This window comes from Dermacentor silvarum, chromosome 1, assembly GCF_013339745.2.
Source record: "Dermacentor silvarum isolate Dsil-2018 chromosome 1, BIME_Dsil_1.4, whole genome shotgun sequence".
Taxonomy (NCBI): Eukaryota; Metazoa; Arthropoda; class Arachnida; order Ixodida; family Ixodidae; genus Dermacentor; species Dermacentor silvarum.
In genome coordinates this window covers 131,885,295-131,911,406 of record NC_051154.1, presented here as the reverse complement: position 1 = coordinate 131,911,406, position 26,112 = coordinate 131,885,295, and the positions used below count along the sequence as shown (strand labels likewise).

Genomic DNA, 26,112 nt, shown 5'->3' with positions numbered 1-26,112 from the left:
AACCAGCATAAACACATTACATAGTTGTTTCTTTCCTTTTCTGTGCTTGATGTGGCTACCTTCAGTCAAGTCACTGAATTGATTGAATATGGTAGTGCGAGCTCCTGTACATCTATTTTGGCTCGTTCAGACACGGCACACTTGCGAGTTTGGAAAGGCAGTGGCATTGTGAAGCTGCATAAAACGTATGGCTGCCTCTGCTCGCCATGCTGTGTGCTGGGCATTGCTGTTAGCATAGGAAGTTCCATTGTACATTGCCAGTATTATGCATCACCTCTAAAATAGTGAGCAGTGATTTGTTTGGCAAAGCTTTTTTCAATATGTGCTGGTACTTATGCAATATGTGCTGTACAAGAATGCTCGTAAGAATTAATGACTGTCATTTAATTATCTAACAAAATCATTTCTCATAAAGCTGAGATGTATTATATGGTGCAAGCGCAACCTATGGGGTCACATTTTAAAGCTGTTGGGCAAATTGGCAAATGGCAGCAGCCAGAAGCTGTTCACTTAATTGCACTAATTCTCTGTCTTGTGTACATTTCTACTGACACATAGCAACATTTGTTTCGTAATCTCAATTATATAAGTGTCGCTGAAATTTTTGTTGTACCACATAGAACGATTTAGTGCACATGCAAAAAGATGCCTAAACTTGATTTATGAGCAGCACCTTGAGACAGTTGCAGATTCCTTGTTTTATACATGGGTTACAAATGATTTACGCAGCCAGACAACAGGGTAAGCACCATTTATTAACAATATAGGCAATAGTTATACATATTGTAAAGTTGTACATTGGGGTTGAGGTAAAAATCAGGTATATTAAAAGGATCTGCTCTGGAATTAGAGCAACACAGGAACATTTCTGCTGGAAAACAAAAGTGACATATCCTTCATCATTGCAGAAAAAGTATTTGCAGGTTATTGACATATTAAGAAATGTTTGCAGATCTTTCCCAAGTAACCTCAGATAACCATGGGACGTACAATACACATTCCTTTGGGATATATAGTAGATTTATGAATGCCTGGCAAGACCATAGGAAATTCTGGTACAATGATGTTGAAATGTCAATTGGAAAGGTGTCAAGTGAAAATGTGCTGCTGTTCGATTTGGTACTGTGACTACTTGATCCATATCCGATCGTGTTTTCAGTTTTTTACAGTTAAAAACAGCGCACAAAATGGGACAAGAAAGTAAGACAGACTGTCTCTTTCTCACTTTCTTGTCCTGTTCTGTGTGCTGTATGCAGTGCCATGTATAACCTACAGATGTTGAGCACAATTGTATGTATGCAAGTGTGCTCAAGGATTTGTGCATGTTCACGCATTGATGTGACAGCAATGCAGCCAACAAGCTGCTAGAAATGCCTGCTGCTCACAGCTGGATGCCAACAAAACATAGAATGGCCATTTTGCTGGCAACCCCAATTGGCTAACTACTTTGAATATTTCTTAAAAAATTATGATAATGAAGCACATGGTGCAGACCAGTCAGCATATTAGACTAAAAAAAGATGTGAAAATTGAAAACTACTACTCAGTTATCCTACTGTTGGCTCTTCTTATGCTGCATGGCAATACCACTCCCACAATGTGCCACAGAAGCAGGCTCCTAGTTATCTGATAGTACTCCTTAGTGCATCTTGAGCGCCCCGCAGCATTTGAAAGTGAGAACAAGTTCCACAGTTCTACAGCATTGGTGATGTGACAGAATACCACTACATGTCTAGGGGACAAATGTCTCATGCATTAAGTGGGACATTATATTTTTCAGAAAATGATGTCGTGAGCCATTATATTTTTGATGCAAGGGTTTAGTCACAGTGCCCACTCTCATGTGCTTTAAGATGAGGTATAAAACTGCCTTTATATGCCCAGAGAAGTATATATAGTGGCGATTTACTGTGACGTTTCCACAATTTGTACTTAATACAATGTGTCCTTGGTGAGCTTTTTCTTTTTTTTGGGCATAAGAGAAGATCCTCCTGACAAGGTTCACACTTTTCCTGAGCCTATATCCTGTACTACTCACGAGATACTTAGGATAAGTGTGACGCTTAGGAAGGGTGGAGTGAAGCTGTCATGATGCTCAAGGTCTGCTCGGAACATTCACAAATCTGTCTAAATATTTTAAAAGAGATTTATCGATTCCGTTCACACATCCAGTTGAAGTCCAATGCAAATGTTCGCTGATGGATAACCTCATGCGTCCTGTCTTGGCACTGGATGTTTGGACCTTAATTGGATATGCCATGGATATCTATGATTACTTGGGTGTGAAAACTCCCAATACCCTGTACAAAATGTACAAGCTAGATGTAAACATTTCCTATCCATTAGACGAAAGGAAGTTTGGTCAACCAAGCTGACATTTTGTGTTGGTACACCTGCTGTTCAATGCATCATTGGTAACATATTTGTCATACATAGCTTACAGGTACAAGACAAAATATTTTTGGCAAACATGGTTTGTATGATTTGTAAACATGCTCAAGTGAAAAAGGCCTGCAAGTAATTGTACTACTGTAAATGCAGAGACAATTCTGAGAATTCTTGTAGAGAATAAGGATTTGGCTGCTGCAGCAGCAGGGCTTAAACCTCTATAGTAGCTTATGTTTTCAACAGCTTGTAAACATATGCGATTGACCATTTCTCTTTTGATACCTTTTGGAAGAGTTCAAACTTCTTAATATGCTAATAGTACATGCTATAGAAAAAGAGAAGTTCAATAAACGCTGCTAGCTAGAAAAGGCAAAGAAAACTATGCAAAGCAGCTACGGCTACTCTTCATGTCCGTATAGTCCACTTTTCACAGTTTTCCAAATAGGAAAGTCTTTGAATGAGCCCTGCACATCGCAGTGGCAGTCTGTTTTTCTGTGGTTCAATCTCGCAAAAAATGCTTAGCAGTTGTAACCATATCCCATGAGCTACTACAGCTCCCAGTTCTAATTTACAGCAGTCAACTATTAGCTTTGTGATCAGAGACCAGATGCTTAGTGTGCTCACACTAATTAATTATGAAAACATAAAACCATGCGTGAACTGGTAGTGATTACTTAACAGATTTGTCAAACCTATTCTATATGACTGCAGAAGAAACTGTTAATGCGAAAGTAGAAAAGCAAAATTATTAGAGTAGTACTAAATAGTTGCTGTTTACCAAGTACCTAAACAGATTGAAGTTACGTTTCTGATAAAAAGACATTCAGCCAACAATTGCAATTATTTGTCATGTCATCACGTCAGCCAGGCTAGAGCTCTCGTTTTACAGAGATGCAAATGACAATGCGGAATAGAAAGATGTTACCTGCATTATAAATATGCCTGACCTATGCTCCTTAGCTGAACGGCCCCATAGCTTAGCTAAAGCCATAACCAGCTGTCAGCAAAATAAGGCATTTTAACACTATGTCGCTGCAAAACCCAAATAATGTTTTCAACATAGAGGCGTTGCTCTTATGAAACCAAGAGCAAGAAGACATGCATGAAGAAATGGATCATGCAAAAGTCTGTCATTACTCACTATACATTTACAGAAGTTTTCGATACACTAAGTGCAACAATCACTATACAGTGTTGTATCCTCTGTTTTATTTGCATTTAGCAATAAAAAGCAAAATATGATTTTGTAGCAGTCATCAAACACAAATACCATATTTTCACACATTTAATTGTCATGTCAGATGGCCACCAGGGAAAATGAAAAACAATTATGCTGAATAAATATTCCCTTGGTTAAATCCACGTAAAAGTCACTCCCCCACTTAGAACAACAGAAAGCTGAGCAAGTCAGTAGGGATTCATAGTTTAGAAAGGCAGGCACACAAAACATGGAGACATTAGTGCATTGTACTTTTTGTGTCCCATGTCCATGTTTTGCATGCGTGCCTATATATATATAAAAAAAAAAACATAATCCCTTCACTTTTAATGTCACAAAGAATTGAGATCACCATCCAGGATCATTTTTCATTCAGGCAGTGCTGAAGCTACCTGCCTCTTAGAAATTTTGCTTGACTTTTGATCTGCCTTTTACCTTTCACTAACCCATCAACACAGCAATGCTTACGTACCGAGTTTTCAGCGATGAATGTTTTCAGTTATGAAAGAAGGGCTGCCGTCACATTTTAGGCTTAATTTTTTTTTTTTTTTTTTTCCGTGAGGTGAAGGTCCTGGGCCTTGAAACCCCAGAAAAAATACTGGAAAGCCTGATCCCTAAATAACATACAACTATGCCAAGTGTTCCTGGGAAGACGTTATGCTATTCTTAAAAATCGCCTGTAGCAGATAGCACAGTTCTAGTCACTGAGCTGGTCTACTCGAAGAGGTGGACATTACTTGCACGAGAAATCAAAATGCATAATTGACTAACAAAATTCTTAAATAAAGCTTTTAACTAATTACTGTACGGCACATATTGCAATTTACAAATTGTAGCCAGTGAGACTGCTAGGCATATCCACTTAAAAAGAATTCTGTGGATGACACCATTTTCAAGATATACGCCATCAAACTTGCAGCAAAATTGCACTGTTCCACCCATCTTTTTAACAAAATACTATTTTATGCAATGAAGCATAAAAGTAACTGGACCGTCGATGTATTTCTTTGCAAAGTTCAGGAATTAATGTCTCGAAACCTGTGCCATCATTCATTCCAAGTGCCTTGTGAACTTCCTGGCTACAATTTGTAAACCACAATATGCACCACAATATGTACCGGTAACTAGCTAAAAACTTAATTAATGAATTTTTAAGTATTCGATTATGCATTATCATTTCTTGTGCAAATAATAATATCTGCCTATTCGAGTAGACCAGCTCAAGAACTAGAGTTGTGCTATCTGCCACAGGTGTTTTTTTTTTTTTTTTTAAACTGCTTAAAGTCTTTGCAGAAACACCTGGTATAATAGCTTTCTATAAGCCAGTTTCGGTTTCATTTCACAGGGGGTTTATGCATCATGATGCATATACACCTCCTACCTTGGGTTGCACATTGAGTAGCAGCATAACAAACTACCGAGCGAGCCAGTGCCAAAACATTGCGATGTCACCAACCCATGTGACAACATTCTGTGTCATGACGTTACGATGCAGTCACCTCCTGGGAAGAGAAACCAAAACTGGTTTATAGGAAAGCTGTTATAGTAAATTATTTAGGGTGCTCTGAGGCTTGCCAGTATTCCTTTTTTGGAGTTTAGAGGTCCAAGACCTTCACTTAACACGAAAAAAAAAGAAAAAGTTGAAAATGTCGTGTCAGTACTCGTTTAGAAACAGAGGATTGAAGACAAAATTATAACTTTTTCAGGGCAGAATTCCCAGCGGTGATGGACATAAGAAATTGTGCACTAATTGCCAGTGAACTCTTTTGTTAAATTCCACTAACTATTAATTACTAACTTTAGCACACATGTTGCAACTGCAAAATTAAAGGTGTTCAGTGCTTAAGGCATATCCACCTAGTAAGAATCCCAAGACCAGCACCACTGCAAAGATATTCATCTACAAACAATGAAATGCGCTGGCAGTTTACATACTTTCCTACAAAGCCTTCCATAAGCACTGCGACGCTTAGCTATGTTAGAAACCTATGCGTTTCATTGTTGGTTTTGAAGACCAACATCTTAAAACCAGTGCTAGTGTCAGGACTTCTACAACGTCTTGTGCACTGGATGGCTGCAATTCTGTAATTGCAACATAAATGGTAAAGTTACTAAAAGTAAAGAGCAAGCTTTAGTTAATTCGTGAGCTTACAGGCAGTTATTGCATAATTTTTGATACCAGCCACTACTACGAATATTGACCAGTGATAATTACCACTCAGTCTCAAATTTCCTATTTTTATTAATTAGAGACAGTTGCTGCTGAGACATCTGCTATGGGCCCATTGGCAGTGGCATACGTTGCCATGAAGCCACACTAAGTTGAGAATTCGCACACATCCAGCAATTAACACTAAAAGCTTTGCATTTCTGGCGTGGCCAATTATGTGTAAAAATATGGCATTTAAAAATGTTGTTGGAAATATATGGCAGTTTTATAACTGAGAAAATGTGCTTTATGCAGTGGACCAAAAATTGTAGCTTTTAAAAAATCATTTGTATTTCATTTCTTCTTCCTTGGGGTTGGCTCTTCTGGATCTGTCTTCAATCCCATGTGCTAAAATTCACTTAGCCAAGATTAATTATGTTTTGAAGTTCTGGCACAATCAGGGGTGGGACTGCTTAAAGCCATTTCGTAGCAATTTTGGAGCAATTTTTGGAGCAAGTAAAATTGCATTTGGGAGCAAGTTGGAGCAGAGTAAATTTCATTTTGTAACAGTTTGGAGCAGGCCAATCTGAATTTTGGTAGAATAATAGAATATGGCAGCACACTTCGAAACCACGATGAAACAGAGAATAAACCAACACAAAGCGTGTAGTAGAAGCATGCTTTGTAGCTATAGCGTACTAGAATATGGAAGAGTGGGTCGAGCAGCGGAACAGCGTTTGTTTTCCTGTGAATCCGAAAACATTGGTGGAACTACAATCGAACTATATATTCCCGCGCCAACACTCATGATGGTAGTGGAAAATATTCTCAAATTATGCGGTCCAATTGACACGCTAACGTTATTTCTGGGTCACCATATGTCACCGCAGACCCAGAGAGCCGCAATCGACCCTGGGTTGGTATAACATAAAACTATTCCAATCTGTATTTATGCGATATCAATTATATGGACACTCCAGGCGCATTTATGCCGTCGTCGTCACCGTGATGTTACGTATAAAGTCCAGAGGCGATAACATCGTTGCCGCGCGCCGTATGCTGTATGTGCGAGTGAAAGCGTGCGAGGGTGAGCCGACCATGGCGGCTCATTCTCACGCGCGCAAGGGAGGAAAGCCGGGAGGAAGCGCGCCGTCTTACGTCGCGCGCAAGGTACCATGGGGGGAGGGGAGGTAGGGGGGCGTTCTCCATCTTGGAAGCGATCTGCGATGGGGACAGATCTAGTGCAAGTGCTCATAGCTTTGTGCGCGCTGTGTTTTCGCCGCTTAGCTCGCATTAAAACGAGAGGCAGCACGAAGGTCAATTCGCTCGCTGTTGCTGCCTCGCTTCCTCACTCCTGCAGTGTTTAGACAGCCAGTTTCCGCGGTCATCGAGTGAGATGCGTTCATGTTTGCTTGTGCGCGCGTGACACCATGCCCGTTAATTTAGTTCGTAAGCGAATGTTTACAAGTTTATATGGCCGATAAAACTACTACTACTGGGGACAGAGACGGCCGCCCACTGAACCCGCAGCGTGCGCCTCCCTAATATCTAGTTCGCTCGCAGTGCCCTGAGCCTGCTTTTCGTTATTTTGCGCCTCAGCTAGAGAACGCCGCGCCGCTCGGCCCACTCAACCGTATTCTAGTACACTCTAAATATAGCCGCCCTGGCCGTTCTGACAGCAGTGACAACAGCCGAGAGTGACCGCGCGCGCCGGCCACTTGCCGGAAGCGCCGAAAAGTCCAGTGTTAAAAGCACGAAAATCACGAGTAACTGTGCGGGAAGCGCCGTCGCGCGGTCTGCGGAATGTGAACGGCCGCACTCCTTTTTAGAGAACGAATCCGCTCGCTGCTCGCGGCCACTGCCGGAGCACACATACCGAAGCCATTCAGCCGCAGCGTGGCGCTATTTCGGCCAATTTTCTGTGTTTGGCACAGGAATCTGTGTTTGTATCAAAATGGCGCAATTGGCGCAGGAGTCCCATCCGTGCACAATGAAAAAAATAGGCACCCAAATAAAAATTCAGTCCCTGCTAATTAATGTCACATGAAAGCACAGTCAGGACTTGTAAAGTTTCAGCAGGATAACAAGTGCAGTCTCGAAACGGAAGGCATTGGCTTCTTTTGGCACTGGGTTATGTTACTGTTTAGGCTTTTCATTGTAAAACTCTCATAGTTTCCTCTATTAAACTAGGTACTCTAAGCTTCTCTGCAGTGCTCTCATAATATGCTTGTGGCTGGACTATTACACTGAAGCTAAACATAAAGAAAAAAAAAGTATCGTATTGGTATATAGTTTCCAGGAATAGGAAGGCTACGGCAATGATTGGAGTGACTTGAGCATGTCTTTCCAGATGATTGCAATGTAGGATATATGACAAATATATGAAGGTGGGATATTTAAAATTTTTACATGAATGAGTAGGTTATAACATTCTTCTAAAAAATTGCAGTGATTCGTGTGTGTACAAATACAAAATCATATCTCATACAATGAAACTCATGCGAACTGTGTTCTGCAGGTACAGGCATAATGCATATTTTCAGGGAAGTACAGATAGAAAAAAAATTCAACTACACAGCTGGAGTTAAAGTTATACATGAGGTAATCTGCATGATGAAAACAAATGTGACTAGTGTGCTTACAGGAATTAGAGGGAGTCAACCATTCTAGCAAACAACTTGCACAATTCATAAATATAAAAACAAGACAGAGTGGATGAACAGCAGCTTCAGATTTTTGTTCAGGATGATATAGTTTTCTCCTGTGGTTGAACAAGAAAGAAAAAAAAAGAAAAGAAAAAAGTACGCTTTGAGAGCATGTGATCTCTCTGTAGTAGGGAATAAAAAAAAAAAAAGATAGAAGAAAGAATTCCATTGGGCAAACGGGAGCACTGTTGCAGTGTTCAAAAACTTCCCTTGGAGGACATGTGCCAGCCTGAGAAATACTGCCGTGACAGGTGTGTGCCCTTGGAAGAGCTTTGATTTTTTTCAAATATTTGCATTCAATTTGATTTGAAAATATTCCTATTCGAATGCCCCTAGTGAATTGTGGTACAACTAATATCTGCTCCTTCAAGTAATGCAGCTGTGTAATCTAGTCAGAACTGTGTTATCTACTGAAGGCGATTCTTTAAGATGTGTAAAAAACTGGTGGTATTTCTGACTTTGGCACTAGATGCTGTGAACCATGGGCATAAACAGTTACTATATTGCACTCTTTAACCTCTATAATTGAGCTCTACTGTGATAACTATAGGAAAACCTCGTGTATATATATATACACACGAGATATTAAACAGCATGAATAAATCATTAAAATTAAACGATTCTATGCTGGTACATTCACAGTTGTGGTGTAAACTTGGAACAATCTCTAGTTTCATATTCAGAACTGCTTTCTAAATGGGAGAGGGGATTTGAGCTAAGCTGCATGCTGTAATCTACATTTCATCTGTGTGATCAAATGTGCAAATGCCTATGTGCCTAGATGTAGGTAGTAGCTACATTGAACAATTCATACCTTAAGCACAGACAAGTTGCAATGTCATAAAATTAGCTTCACTGCAGAGCCAGTGTTTTTACACAATGACAGAACAGCTCATTTTGTGCAGCTGTGTTTAGCTGCAGTGGCAGCATTCCAGTGCTTGCCAGGTATGTGGGACAGGGACTATGGGGGTATGTGCCATCTACTAACAAACATATACAAAGTTCTGAAATTCTCCAAGATATGACGCAAGACTTTGCATCATGTTACAGCTCCAGTTTGAGCTAACAGTTGCAGCACCAAGACCAAGATTTTTGCAAAACTAGAGCAAAGCTGCTGATGGTAGTCTTGTCTAAAATTAAAAGGACACGTGAACATGAACTTTCTATCACACTTCTAGAAAACTGTTTCTAGCAAAATAGAAATAGTTCCAAGTATAAATGTAGAGTAACAAATGATATTAACTCCTTCCATGCCTCGGACAAGCTGGGTTCATTCACATGTTTCTGGTAAAAACAGCCAAGGATGAGCTCAGCTCACCAGTGGCACTTTGCACCTCAGTGATTAGTCGTGCTTTTGGTAGATGGCAACACACAATCCGTGAGACAGCACAAGCATAAGCAACCTTAATTTTTCTGGGGATTAAAACCTGTTGACAACTGGGTTTTTTTAAATAATTTGGCCATTTTTGGTTAGAATTCGGGATAATAATGTGGCATGGAAGTAACCCCTTCCATCCACTGTAACATTTCCTTTTTTAAAGATAAAGCACACAAGGTTCTTACAGAGAAAATTATGCCCAATATGTAAATGGCATCTGAATAAAAGATACCTTTTAATTATATTTGTTGTCTATGTGCAGCACTCAAGTATAAACCGCATGCACCGTGTCACGGCATGCACCGTGTCACGTCACTTGTCACCGTGTGACGGTGACAAGTGACGTGATGGAGATGGCTGTCGCATTCGGTCATTGCTTACAAGTCGTACTGCATGCGAGCGACGACATTGAGCGACGTCTCCCCGGTGTTGCTGGTATGAGGGCAGCAAATGTGTACCAAAACTGGCGTGACGCGTGCTTTATTCATTTAAGTTGATGTGTTTTACTGTAAAGAGCAGCATAAATATTTCTTAAGGTCTTGCACTAGGTTCTTATCCTTGCACGTATGGAAATTTAGTCATTTGCTCGTTCCGTGCGACAATCGGTAGTACTTGACTGATGTACATCCTGTTCCAGCTTCGCGCTATTGGCTAGTCGCTTATAGCACTTCCGGGCAACGAGCGACGAATTCTAGATTTCCAGAGTCGAGCGATCGAGCGACAAGAGCGAGAGATCTGTTTGCGCGACGGCCCGTTTCGTTGCTCGAAGCCGTCGCTCATCGCCGTCGCGCACAAAATCGCTCTCATGCAGTTTGGGCTTCAATGTTTCCAAATTTAAACTACAGGAAAGAAACTTTGTGTATATGCATAAGCAAAAAACCTGGAGATGAAAAAAGTTAAAAAATTAATGGCTGTGACAGGTTGTAAGTACACCTACAAAAAATTACTCCGTATTTTACCAGCATTACATGCAACTTTCGTGCAAGCACACATTGGAAAACAACCATATAGTGATAACTAGTTTCAATACAACATTACTGACGAAATTTAAGTTTATTCAAGGCCTCATCAGGTTCTGTAGCTGCACTGTATACATAACTGATTTTATTCTCCAGCTGCCAAAAAATTCCTTTTGGATTTATGCATAATGTGGGATCTCAGTGCCAAATCTGCATAACTACCATCCTTAAATAAACCTTTTCTACTATCTTCTATTTGCATTCATGCGCTTGCAAAAAAAAAAAAAAAAAAGCATATTTCTTTTTGTCACAGTGACATAGGCATTATTCTTACAAAGAATTTCTGGGTGCAAACACTGCTACTTTGAAAATAGTATATTGCCATTGTGTATAGCACTGACAAAACCGCCTTTGCCACTTTTCTTGCAACTTCACATAGGGCACTACCTCGTACTTTTCTTGATAATTTCCTTGTGTAAAGAACTAAAAGTACTGTATTTTTAACATTTACATGCAATGGTTAGGCCGTTGTAGGCACTATGAACTTCATCCAGAGAGCAACAGACCTGAAATCTCAATGCCTAAGCATATTTCCTAAATACTACAAGAAAAAGAAAAATAGATGCTTACAGCTACATAAAAGAGGATGACAATCTAGCATCACCTTTCAAGGTTACTGACCTGGCAGCAGCTTAATGCTACTACAGACAGGCACTGAAAGTGCTTTCTATATTTCCAAGTTACAAGACACTGAATGGAGAGCTGGCACAAGAATTTGCATATAGCCACAAACCACTTCCACAAATACAAGGACAGCTTTTAAAAACTGCGACCTATGATTTTTTTTTTTTTTTCAATACAAGTATTGACAATTGAGGTGAACTCTTCTTGATAGATAACCTAAGCTTTCCTGTATGCGAATCTAATAGTGCAGCAGAACTCTGCTATAGTAAGCTGGCTGGTATCACACATTTATTTTCCTAGATCAGGAATTTTGTCGCAACAGCAGTATCTTCTAGCACTTCTTACGAGCTACCAAAATGAAAGAAGGCTTTTTATCCCAAAGCTACACCTCAGTTATGAACAGGCTTGTGACAGTGCAGTGCTTACTTTTGCCAAATGTCAGCAGATCTGTATCTCTGCAGAAATGAGAAAATTATAATGCAGTGATGATACAAAATGTCAAAATCAGGAAAAAAAGAAAAACAAAGCTTTGAAGGCCACCATTGTGACTGTATGGCACTCACAATGCACTGCTAACTGAATTTCTTATTAGAGATTATTGTTGCACACATAAGCCGAATACACCATAAAACTCTTCAAAGTATGCACACTATAACGTCCCACAAAGAACTAACAGAGCAACGTCAGTTAATTAAACATAATGAACCAAAATGAACCAAAATGCATGAGTGTTTCTTCCCACATTGCCTGCCTGCAATGTAAAAGCTGCCTCAGATATTGTCAGCTTCAAGCACCATCTCCTGACACCTGCTCACAACTAAGTACAGAGCAGCTACAATGGGAGACCAAACCATTCGATAACTGTCTAAAGTAGGCAATGATGGAATCCTATCAGTTCGAATCATAGTAGCAAGTGGCACACTGTGATGTGCTAAAAGTACTGCATTGCTAGGTTAAATTTTTAATCACATTATTATTATTATCATTATTACTATATTACAGGTTGTCCCAACTGTCATGCACAAAACTTTACAAAACATTAAAGGATGGACCATTTTATGCAAACAAGATCAAGCACCCAATGTTAATGGTCAAGTTCAGCATTTATCAGCAATGTTCGCTCATGACATTCAATCACTTCATCATAATCAATTACCTAACTTGTTAATTACCGTTTTAATTATAAAGGTGCCAATTTGAAGTTGTAGAAGATTATATGAAACATCACGCTGGGATGTTTTCAGCAAGATACTACTTGCATGCTTATTTTTTTCTGGCTGAAAAAGAAAGCCAGCGAAACATGAAAAATGACATGTGACTATGCACCCACCTGCACTAGAAAGCAGCACCATCAAACAGGCTCACCGGGAAGCGCCGTTTTATCAGCCTCACCCCCACCCTAGACAGCGCACTGCTTTGGTGTTGGCAAAGAACAAGCGTCGAAAGCTGTTGGAACATTGTGGAAAGATAGTGTGCACAGTTATCTTTCATGCTGCATCATCTTTTTCCAGCTCTCGTGAGCACATATGAGGGTGCTGTCACAATATTGTTCCTGTGGGGGAATGATAATTAAAAAATCAGTGCCTTCTTTAACTATAATGAGAGTTCCACTATGGGCACAGTTACAACAGTGCAGTTCTATTGCCTACCAGTGGTTACTGGACAATTACTAACTTTAAATATTTGTTAATGTCTAATTACCCTACTTTGCTTGTCATTTTCATTAATGAACTTTAACTACTACTACTGTACTTCATCTTTACACAGTAATACTAAAACTGTGCTGTACACTAATGAGCTGCTATACACTGTTTGAACAAACAGATGGCAAGTCATGGGAAGTGAAACAGTATCATAAAGAAGCCTCAAACGTAACTGGCATGCCATTAATGGATATAAGAGTGTTAAGTGGCAAATGTTCTTGGCATCTATATTTTACATCCTGAAATATCATGAAATAATGAAATCAAATGAACTAATTGCTCATATGTCTGGCATCCTAAATACAGTTGCTGTAGAGGTGACGTTATAGAGCTAGTTACCCCAAATCTCACATATGGCAAAATAAAGAGAAAGGCTCATCGCCATCGGTGTTGGCAACTTCCAGAATGTGCACACTCTCGCCCATTAGTCAGACATTCCTTCTTACCCTGCACTAATTTTTTTTGAAGAAGCTGTTCTATTGCATTCCTTCTAATATTCCCTTTACACTCGTTATCGCAAATGTGCTTGATCAGCCCTGATGTAGCACACGCAATGCCTGCAATACTCAGGCAGACATGCAAAACCACACTGCATATTTTTTAAAGGTTATTATCTATGTTCTACCTGTGAGTATGCTCTGTTGCCCCTTTAGGTAAAACCTTCCAATGCCGGTTTTCATATTCAACAAAGTATCTGTGTGCATTCTGGCGCAAATGTAACAACAAATGATTATGGAGTAGTGAAATGCAGGAAAGGATGAACAGATATACTGCTGACAATCTTTAAAAGAGCTTTTTCAATCCACCTTGCTCACTACAGTTTGTATGGGCATGAATTTGTTTCCTTCACACTGACATTTTTATGCTGTACACATTTCCTAACAAAGCCCTTTCTGGCTTTCCAAACTAGTTTAATTTCATTTGACAAACTTGTTTGTGCATTTATTTCAGTCACCAGTGCAACAATTGTAAATTTCTGAATACTATATTGTTTATGAATTCCAGTTGGGCTGCTGTCACTGACAGTTCGTAATTTCTGGAAGAGCATTTAAATGCGCACTGTAATTCATGCAGAATGCTAAACGAATTTTTGAGGCCTAACAGCAAGAAATATCTCATTTAAATTATGCTTGCAATCTGTAAAACAGTGAATAATTCTGTAAAACTTAAGCCATTCAGGCCTCTATGGCTACTTAAGCTATGAAATTGCCAAGTTTCTGTGTTGCATATTACTATGCAAGTGCTGATCACAGTGTAAGAAGGACAGGTGGCTTAACAACACCGTGGCCCTGCAGAGAGATCTCTCTCACAAGCAATGGTGTTTTGCATCGACACTACTGCATAGCTGCATGCATAAAGAGGCTGAATAGTGGGAAATTTGAACATGTAAATAACCACAGCTGGAGATGAAATGTGTTGAAAGAAATAAAAGCGGTAATTTATTTATCTTTCTACTCCTGCAAGGTAATCATTCAAGTCACTCAGGTGCCATAACAGATGATAATGCCTCCAGCTGTGTGGTTGTGTTGCTTGTTTGAGCAGATGGAATGTGACAATGCTTGAAAGGGGTTGCCAAAATGACAACCTGCCTTTTGCTTTGCTACTGAAAACTCAGTCATTCTCATTCTTGGTGGGCATTCACTAACGTCCCTATTTGATCTACAACAAATGGGAAACCATGAAGATTCTGAAGTGCAAGTGAATATTCTTGAGTGGTGACACTGCCTAGCGGAGAGAGACTATGAACAAAAAGTTCTTCGTGCATATGTGCAACAGGAGGCATGACTGATGCAAAGACGAATTTTCAATATTTACTGTTTCTAAAGAGGACCCAATTGCTTGCAAGTGTAGTGTGGCAAACTGCCACACAGTGTAAAGACTATGTCCTGCAACATTGAGATTACAGGTGCAAGAAGCACTTCGACTCAGCTTATATGTTGAACAGGCCCGTAGCCAGGGGGGGGGCCTGTTCTGCTGCTGTTGCTGCTGCCGCTGTTCTTGCTGAAGTTGCACAAACTGCTCGCCCGACAGTGCCGATGGCGGTTTGCAGTACACGACGTTCCATACGTTAGACGGTGCGGCACAGGCGCCGACACCTGGGGCCATATTCTGAAAAGTTCCACTTCAGCGATAGTTCGCCTAGGCAGATAATCTCTGAAAGCCTGTTGCAGCTCCTTATGATACTGCTGCTGCTGCTCCTGCGACTCTTGCAGTCGTGCCTGCAGCATCTGCAGTTGCTGCTCTTGCAATGGCTGCTGCATCATCTTGTTGCTGCCGCTGCCACTGCTGCTGTTCTTCTTGCTGAAGTTGCACAAACTGCTTGCCCGACAGTGCCGACGGCGGTTTGTAGTACACGACGTCCCATACGTCATACGGCGTGGCACAGGCGCCGACACCTGGGGCCATATTCTGAAACGTTCTACTTCGGCGATAGTTTGCCTAGGCAGATAATCTCTGAAAGCCTGTTGCAGATGATGCTGCTGCTGCTGCTCCTAAGACTCTTGCAGTCGTGCCTGCAGCATCTGCAGCTGCTGCTCTTGCAATGGCTGTTGCATCGTCTTGTTGCTGATGCTGCCGCTGCTGCTGTTCTTGCTGAAGTTGCATGAACTGCTCGCCCGACAGTGCCGACGGCGGTTTGTAGTACACGACGTCCCATATGTTAGATGGCGGTTTGCAGTACACGACGTCCCATATGTTTGATGGTGTGGCACAGGCGTCGACACCTGGGGCCATATTCTGAAACGTTCCACTTCAGCGATAGTTGGCCTAGGCAGATAATCTCTGAAAGCATGTTGCAGCTCCTGCTGCAGCTCCTTATGATGCTGCTGCTGCTGCTCCTGGGACTCTTGCAGTCGTGCCTGTAGCATCTGCAGTTGCTGCTCTTGCAATGGCTGTTGTATCACCTTGTTGTTGCTGCTCTTCTTGCTGAAGTTGCACAAACTGCTCGCCCAACAGCGACTGCCACGGTTTCTGGAAGCTATCCACGACGGCCTCCAAGAGCGCCGCCACTGTCGGCTGCGACACCATCGTCGCAGTCATGGACGTGGTTGTTGTGCTTGAGCAAGGCTGTGTTTACAGTGGTTTGCAGTACACGACGTCCCATACGACAGACTGCGCGGTACAGGCGCTGACACCTGCAGGGGCCATATTCTGAAACCTTCCACGTGGTTCCAATTCGGCGATAGTCACGTTCAGTAAATCAACTGGCTGCTTACCCGTGACGTCAGCATGCACTACCAACATGCTCACTCGAACGCTTTGCAACACACGGGAGCGCACACCGTGCGAGTGCAGAGTGGTTAGAGTGTGTTGTTTTCAAATGTATTGGCCGCAGTACGACACAGGCATGTTCATTTATTCAATATATGTCGGGAGCACCCAATGACACCATGACGTCAAAATGACGTGCACCGGAGCTACTAGATGACGCGATTTATTTTCTGGTTTTGCTCAACCAGCCAATCAGCACGCACCTAAGGCGAACTCTTGCCGAAGTGGAATGTTTCAGGATACGGCCCCTCTTCTGCTGCCAGACCTGCTCCTCCGCTCGCCCCGGCGCCGGCCAGCCATCCGGATTCATGCTCTCGGACTTCCACAAGTTTGCTGGCGCAATGTGGGGCAGCGAGGAAGGAGGGCTGCCTACGGAGACCAGGTGGGGTATTCTGTAAGAGTCCACCTAGTGGACTGTCCATTTCGGCTGTTGCCATTGGCTTGAGCTCCACAAGCGCGAAGGTGCCAGCCAGTGTCCTTCGCGCTCGTAAGCTCGAGCCAATGGTGACAGCCGAAGTGGACAGTCCACGAGGTGAACTCTTACAGAATAACCCACCCCAGGTCATCCACCGGTGCAAACTCGCAGAAGGGGACAGTGGGCAGTTTGCGCTTGTGGCCCGGCGACTGGGGCTCCGGTAGCAGGAAAAGCTCGTGCTCCAGTTCGAGGTGGAAGGCCTGACGGCAGCAGCGCCGTCGTCATGTTGCTCGGTGGCTTGGGCCGCAATCTTGCCCTTGGCCAGGCTCGGGAGGAAGGCCGCCATCTTGCTGGTCGCGTCGCAGGCGACGCTCATCGCGCCGTTGTGGTTCTTGTCGCTGTGTAACAGCGTCTACGTGTAGAACGCAGAGCTGTTGCATGAGTCTGTCCGTGTGCTCTTCCTCCTTTGCAACGCCCATGGCCTTCTTGAATGTAAAATTGTTGCCCATTTGTATAAATTTTCTGTGCAACTGGTTGGACAGCAATCCTCCGAAAACTTTATCTTTTAGCATGATGTTGGTTGCTGCCCCAAACCCGCATGCGTTCGCCAGCCTCTGTAGGTCTAAGAAAATCTATGGTAAATTCCTCTGTACTCTGGTGCCTCCTCTTAAATTGAAGTCTTGTAGTGACCTCATCTTCTGGTGCAAAACACCTTAGTACCGCCAGTGCCTCTTCGTACACATCAGCTGCCTCGGCGTCGCTGGTTCCCACGTCAGTGCCAGCCTACGTCTAATCTTCGACAGCAGTGAAGTAAATTCTGATGCCCTCCACTCCTAAAGCATTCAGAAGAAGCGCCTTCTTATGCGCCAGCGCGGCGTCCCTGGCGGCGTCGTCGATGTACACCAGGAAATTGCCAGCATGCCGGGGCACTGTAAGAATGGAGGTGGAGGTATGGCGGCATTCATGAAGGGGCAGGATGGAAAGGCAGGAGGCAAGACGCTGGAGAAAGGCTTGTCAAGAGCAGGGTTTTAGAAGGAGGAGATGGAGCCGAAAAATAGAAGTGGCAGGCAATGGCAAGAAGAAAGGGCTTGCCGCAGAAGTAATATCGAAGTCGTGGACCTACATTTGGCTGCGATACATTGAGATTACCCTCGTCGCCAATGTTGTATCGGTGCGGCTGCCATGAACGCCAGCGCCGGGCACGCAGGAACGCAGGGGCACGTCGGGACGGTGGCCGAACAGACTGACGCAGACACAGGTGGGTACCGAGGCAAGGAACTCTTCATGGAAAGAGGCAACTGCTTAAATAGCCGCGATGAGCTACAACAGCGCCCCCTGGGAGCGGATTACATTGGTTTTAAACCGAAACCGCGATATCACAGTTCAGGTGTACGCCCGAGAACAGCATGGACGCCTCGTCGTCCCGCTGCTCCCCTTCGTCGTCGATCGGCAGGAACAGCCGCGCCAGTCCTCGGGGCATCTGCCATTCGCGTGGCCTGTTGCTGTAGTTGAAGCCCCAGAAGAAACTCCTGGGCCAAACCGTCTCGTACATTCCGGATGTCGGGGTCATCAATATTGTAGATGTAGCGTGCATGTGTTGCACGTGAAGAAGTTGCGTAAGCACAAATAAGCACACATCTACAAACAGAAACTTATTTATATAGAAACATTGCGAGGCGAGAAGGTAGCAAAGACTTCCGACGCTGCTCAACGAGTGTCCAGTTCTGATCTGGTCGAAAATTTCCGAGCCGCTGCCAGAGGCACTGGCAACATGATGAAGGCAGTGAATCACAAGAATCGCAAAGTATTATACTCTTAGTGTGACACTCTATGACGAACTCACCCATGAAAGCTTCCATCATTCAATAAACAAAAGCTCTTGTGACTTCTAAAGTAGCCGACGAAACAAAACATAACAGCACAGGGGCCTACCAGCAGCAATTAAAGATCATTCCTTAAACTTTCATCTAATGAAATAACAAGAGTGTCGCATTAAAGACACTAGAAAGTGCTCTGAAAAATGCAGGCTGAAATGTATGCCCAGTGTTTGCCTGCCTCCAAGCCTCCTAGCCGATGTGTGCCATCCTCCAACACCCAGCATTAATGGGGCGTGCCAAGTGTCACCATCGGAACACCTGTCCTTTTTACACCATGGTGCAAGTTTACTTATCCCATTGCAATCCAGTATAACAGTGCTGGATGTTTTGAACTTCCTGAGGCTACAGGTTTTTCTCTGATTATCAGAAAGTTGTATTACCAGAAAAACTTATTATGCCATCATTTAATGAATGGCTACACGCACAAAGCACTGTTCTGAAGTGTTCAACAGCAGCCATACACATAAGACTGGTGAATGTTAGTAGCACAAGCTAATTAACAACTAGCAGCTGGTATTATGCTTAAGAACGAAGTTCATTTTATACACGTCTGAATCACCCATATTCCATTTTACCAGCATTTTCCAAATATATTTATGTTTGGCAGCTCAAGGCTATGGAAGGGGTTTTCTCCCAGAAGATCATTGAGCAAGAAAGCCAGGAGTTTCTCCAGGCAAAAAGACTACGAAAGGCAAAACTTTTTGAATTAATCTGTAGTGTTGTTTGAATTAGTTGAATTCAATATATATATATAAAATGTGGCGGGCCAGCCAAAGTTACATAGGGTTTGAATTTAGAGCAAGTTTGTAACTATCCAAGTTAAGCCTACAGCATTCTGTAAACTGCATAACTACTTCAAGTGTTTCACTGAGCTTACCAGATGTCCTGGTATTCAGTCCTATTTGTATAAACAAAGAAATATCCACGTTAACAAAAATTGTTGTTCATTCTGTTTTGCACCAGAATTTTAAAAGAGTGCCTCTTGAAGGTGTCAGCTGATTAATGTTACTGTCAAATGTTCTAGGAACTGGACAGCTAAGTGAAGTGACTTGTCGGTTTTGTCTAATGGTCATGATGCACACAACAGCTAACTGCCATTCATTTGGCAGTTTTTCATTTTTCATTGATTTGATTATGTTTAAAAGTTTGCAAAAGTGCCCAGTGCTTCAAAGAAAAAAAAAATTAAGTTTCTTATTTCAAACTAGAATGTTGGAAAGTGAATAATTCATACTGGAGTGAATTGTTGCCATTTACATGAGTTCTCTCACTATCATGCCAAAAAAAAACTTGACTAGCTCTAGCAAGTGTGGCAATACTCTCAAGCTGTCAAACTGTGAAACAGAAGATATAACAGGAAGTGCAGCCTCACTTTTGTGCACGACAATGCTGACAAAGAATTAAGGCATGATTCAGTTCTCTGCAGCAGAAATTGAGCCATTTCTGGGCAACATCAACATGGAAGCACGCATTAACAATGATAGCAGAGCATAAGTGTGCAAGCCAGCAACCATTGAAGACAGTGCGAATTTCTGCCATGCCGCAACACAGGTGAGGCTTCCACAAACTAGCAGGGGCGATAGCAAAGAGGCCCAGAAGCTGCAACTGAAACTTGCCTGAAGTGCAAATGCCAGGCTCTGCAGCACATTGCAAGACTATTTATCCAACACTTACCTGGTGCATGGAAAGACTCTAACACACAAGACACCCCAGAAAATGAATGTTCAATTTGATGCAACTTTTGAGCACATCAATTTGAATTTTGAGTATTATTCAAACTTGAATAATTCAAACCAATTTTGCCTGTCATGCCAAGGCCGAATTAACATAAGTTGACAGTATACTTCAGCTGACAACCATAACCATGCTCACGCTGTCAGCAAATCCATCTTGAGCAACCTAAGCATCCAACTATGCACCTTACTGTTTTAGAAAGCCGAACATACATGTTGACTAGTCTGCTCACAAGACAGAATAAAGTGCACCCTTTGTGGCACATAAGACATGTCACAAACAGAACATGCATGCTAGAGATATGTCTCATTTCAAGACTTACATTATCACTACTTCTAAATGCATACATTTTGCTTGGCATTGAAACATGAATTTCAGTGTATACATATGTATAGCAGAACGTTAAAAAAAAACTTGAAACCAACTTTTATGTAGGTGCTGAAATATTAAAACATACTCAAAAGTTTACACATATATTTTCACCTTTCTGCTGTGAGCTGCTAGGCATGAGCTGCTTCAGTGGCAATATTAAGCAGAGAAACAACATGAACAAAGACACTGACTGGTGGGTTTAAATATACAGCACTGTCTCCTCTAGTCTGTGCTTTTGTCCGTGCTGTATCTTTCAATAACATCAATGTGCATAACTAATTAGCCAAAAACCACCACTTAGTTATCTTTTAGTAGAGACTATTGTAGTGAACCTCACATATTTGCTGCTTTCTATTCCAAGGCAAACATACTACCGTAGCTTTTTTTTTTTCTTTCTGTAGAGACGATGCAGTTGTGCAGCGACATATGTTATATGGATGTCGCAATGGCCTTTGAATTTGTGTAAATTGGGAACTCAAAGCAAATCAAACACTTGAAGCAAGATGGAACTTCTCTGTAGAGTCCTGGAGGCAATGGCACCAAGGGACTGGTGGTTCGCTTGTACCGCTGGTACTCCTCCATGCTGGATAAAATAACATTGTTACATGTTATATCAATGTTTTGAGAACAAGAAATCATTTGCTTTACAACAGCTAAAAGCTGGTGTTCAAAGGTAAAGCTAAATTTTTTAAGGAGGTATGAAAGTCCAAAGCACACCTTTGCTCAGTTATATGAAGACAGAAATAAGTCCTTATTTTAAATGCTGTCTAAAGGTAACAATTCAATGGCTACATGAATAACAATATGAAGATGGTAAGAGACAGTCAATAAATCAAACTGCATTACTCTAAGTAGACGCACTGCACCGCTGATGCAACTATACCATACCACTTTTCACAATCTTTTCCTCTGTTTCTAAGTCAATGATTTTCAGCCAATAGTTCAGTACTCTGGGATGCCATGCATGTGTGTGTACAAATCTGCAAACACAAATTTCTTGACATTTCTCTTTGAAAGCCTGATGGATCAGTAATGACTCGCATACCAACATAAAAGTATTGGCAGAGTAAAACAAATCTAAAACTGTGAACAGAGCAAATGCAAATGCTACGCCTATTTGTAACCTGCAAGAAGTAAAAAAAAAATGTCAAAGAAGCATACACAGAAAATTGAACTGCCCTTAAGGGGGGACAAAGTGCAAAAACATTTTATTATTCGCCAAAAAATGTGTTCCAAGTTTCTTGCAGATTCAGGTTCCTCAACTATTCAAGAAGGTGCCAGCAAAATTTCAGACACATGGGCACAATAATAAAGCGATAATTTGTATTTTTATATTGGCTGATGGTGCCTCGGATAAAAGAAACGTGCCCAGAATTACTGTTTTGGAAGCACATTCATAGTGCGAAGAAAAAGTTTAGCATAAAATGGCTACCATCCTTGTAAAGGCCTTTCAATCCACCTTAATCCGTCTTGCTCTACTTTGTACCAACCTTAATCCACCTTAATCCACTTTAATTCAAAACATAAAGTAAACAAAACTCGAATAGTACCGACAGTCTCACTTGACTACAATTTACCACTGCATGAGGCTTCACGCTGTCACCCGATTTCCTGGGACACGCATCTTTACACATTCAAACCGTTTTGGTGCATGTTGTGCTCTCGGTCCCTTTGCCATTTATATTTGCATCTGTAGAATAGCCTTGAAGTTCGGCATATGCTACAACTTTGGAAAGCTGCATTGTTTCGCGAAGTCGAACGACACTGCCTGAGGTGACCGAGTGACAGTGTGGAAAATTCGCTTGTGTTCAGGGCTTTTTCAGGCCACAGCGAGAGATCAATGCAGTGTCTTCTTCTGCAACATTGGCCATGTCTGTTCTGGTGTTTCAAATGGCCACAAGCCTGGCAGTCATAAAATAAACGCTGGACAAAACTGACTCTGAGAATGCATGAGAAGTTGGGCACTGTTTGTGGCACACACATAGCATAACATTTGGAAAAGAGCTTCAAATAATGTATGTCCAAGGTCACAGTAAACGCAACAGTGTTTGCAAAAGTCACAAAAAAATAAAAAAGAAATGGAAGCCATTCTCACAGAATATTGCAGAATACAAGGCCTCACATACGTTCCAGGCGGTTTTATAGGCCACATGAGAAGTACAAATAAGATCTCACAATTCTGAATCTTCTAAGGCATTTTTCTCATTTTGCATTTGTTAGCAATGTCTGCATTTTCAAAAACTATCGTTTCTACATTATATTACACAGACTTAGTTTTAGACAATTTTATGGGGTTAAATTTTATGCAGAATGCTATACTGTGGATGTTTCGCCTTCCTTATAATAGAAAAATTGAAAATTTTATTGGCACAGTGAAAATGCAATGGTAGTGATGCCAATGATTGATATATATATATATATATATATATATATTTTTTTTTTTCCCATGACATCTATTGAAATATAAGAAACATGGCTCCACAGTAGCATAGTTTGGGCCTTTCTAATATTATATAAGGCACAAAAATGCTAAACTTTCTTGTCATTTTGGAACGGTAGTTTTTGTGACTAACCATAATCACTTGCACCATTTAAAGAGCCATAACGCTGACAAATTATTCTAGAGTGATAAAATTTAGCACCTGGTGCTATACTATTGCTCTGAACATGCCTTCTAATTTATATTAACATGAGCCAGCGGTTCAAAAGTTTACTTTCATGGGCCGTGTACCCCGTTAACAACTGAGGTGTGTTTCTACACTTGTAATGTAGAAAAAGAAATTGAAAAGTCTGCATAGAAAACAACTTTTCTGATGGTGTAATCGTGACAGCACTAGGAGTATAGAGAGAGTTTGTTAGCTACTCATATCACCCTATCAGCTCCTTTTGCTCACATGATGATAACCTTCAGGATTCTTTTTAGAAGTGAGTGAGAAAACAAGGAAAAGCAAGGGAGTGAGGGGTGTACAAATTGGGTTTGTGCAACCGGCACTTTTTTAGAAACATTTATAAAGCATATAACCAATGAAACACGGCAGGAGGAACCTGGATTGGAATTCTCAGAAGCAAATAAATGAAGTATATCATCATCTTTATGGTCCATTTAAGAAAGCATGGAACCCTGTTATATATGGCACCCATGCCACTGTTCTACTTGGGTGCCCAGCATTCACTATGTACCCAAGTATCTACCTATGTATGATAAAAGCTGGCATGGCACAAGCCATATCAAACATGCGACACACACCAGCCATAGCGTATGTCGGCGCTGTTCTCCAGCAGGGGTACTCCGCTGAGAAAAAGGATGATGGCTGTGATGAAAAGGGGGCTGAGTACGGCCACCCATTCGGCCCCCCTGAGCACATTGGTGGAGATGAGGAATATTCCCCACCATAGTGTGATTTCCCCAAAGTAGTTGGGGTGCCGCGAGTACTTCCACAACCCTGCACCAAGCATAATTTTAAAAAAATCACTTGATTTTGTACATAAAACATGGCTTCAGATTTGTTTAGCAAAAGGCCATAATGTAATGTGCCTAATAAAGGTCATAGTAGTGAGTGCAAGATAATTTTGCACTCAGTGAGACAACACAGCAGAAATAGACAGAAACAGTAAATTGAACAGATAACACAGGCACTGATTGACTGATTGCATGCACAGTATAATAATTTCATGAGAAGCATTGGCTACATCTATGCTGACACAGAAAAGCTGTATATTTACAGAACAGACATGTCACCGGAGTGAATTCGTGATCAGCTCGGCTCTTCAGCTGTGTTTCATACGTGCTCTACACAGAGTGTTCTGCAGTAGGTGAGGACGGCACTAAAAGTACATCAGTAAAAGGTGCAGGGAACGCAATTATTTAAAAATAGCAGTGTGTGAAAAGTTACAGTGAAGCTGTATAACACACATGGTTGTGTGATACTGAAAAAACAAAAAAGCTGTCTGCTACAGACAAATTATCTAAGCTCCTTAGAATAAGAATGTAAAACAAAATATGTCACTATTGCTCTTGTCTGTTTTGTACAAATATTAAAACGAAAAAGCTCACAATATAAACTTTAGAAAAACATTACACTGGCTTTCGTATCCCTCTGCAATGCTCAAAACATAGCAGTGTTATTAGAGAAGAATACTGAAGTGAAATGTCTGTGCTGACAAGTGCATGCAAAGTTATTTCAAGTGCCACATAGATGCACATTATACAAGAGCACAAACTGCACAGATTAGTGTGTTGGCTGAGATAATTCAAGCTTTGAGGAAATGACATTTAGCCATTCTAGAAAAGGGTATTTTATGTAAGCATGGCCTTCGTCAAAAGTATACAGACCATACAGTGTTTGACCAAAGCTGTCTCTGGGTCATGTAATATAGGACAGCAATTGTCATCTCGGCACAATGACAAGGTCAAATTGGCGTACTGCCACTAGCTTTAAAGCACCAAGAATAATGCAGGAGCCTCACAACATAGCTCAGAGACAGCATTTGTCACATGCATGGTGGCCTTCATATTTTTAACCAACTCTGTGCATCACTGTCATATATAAACACACTATAGCTCTGCACATCTGCATAGGTCAGCTGCTGCCACTGTACTCACCAACGTCGCACCAATGCCTGGCATTGGACGTGTTTTGCCGGTAGCTGTACTTCTGGGCATCTGCCATGGCCTCACAGAGGAAGCCAATGACAAACACAATGGTACCGGCCATGTCGAGCCGGGTCATGGTGGCATCCGTCAGGGGCTCAGCCTTGCGCGGGGAGTTCACAAAGATGACAGGCAGGCTGACAGTGTACACCCACACCGCCTGCGTGGCATCATGCCTCAGCTAATACCTCTTTTGATGTTCCTATAACTGTTCTTCAGTCACACACGTACAAAACCTTTCACATCTTTACTTCCACATTAAAGCTTTTTTCTCCACAGCACTTAAGAAGTAGCTTAAAACACTGGCAATAATAGAGGAATCTCTACCTTATGTGTAAATAAGCACACTGTGCCATGTTGGACACAAAATGCAATACAACGGGATAAATTATGCACAGAACATTGATAGCAAGTAAATGTGGCAGTGGTGCAATTCCAAAACTGGAATTCTTTAGACATAAGTTGTTTTAAGAACACTTACAAACACAATAGCTGTTTTGGGGCCACACACTTGCATGTTCTTTTTCCATAATGACCCCATGCACAAATCTCAGGACCTTAACAGTAATGTGTGCACATCATTCATAACAACTGTGATTTTCATAAGCAGC

General features: G+C 41.7%; 1 protein-coding gene across 3 annotated transcripts in view; it reads right to left on the bottom strand.

Annotated features, from left to right (window-relative positions):
- Nucleotides 1-733: 733 nt before the first annotated feature.
- LOC119436044 (uncharacterized) overlaps nt 734-26,112 on the bottom strand; it is a 51,888-nt gene continuing 26,509 nt past the window's right edge. For 2 of the 3 annotated variants that reach the window (XM_037702779.2, XM_037702782.2), the window contains 3 exons: nt 25,454-25,661; nt 24,098-24,293; nt 734-21,433 (listed from right to left, as the gene is read on the bottom strand). In XM_037702779.2, coding sequence (XP_037558707.1) covers nt 21,280-21,433; nt 24,098-24,293; nt 25,454-25,661 — 558 coding nt within the window. In that variant the 3' untranslated portion in view covers nt 734-21,279. The remainder of the gene's footprint in view (nt 21,434-24,097; nt 24,294-25,453; nt 25,662-26,112) is intronic. The other variant, XR_007463165.1, reaches the window with a different exon arrangement.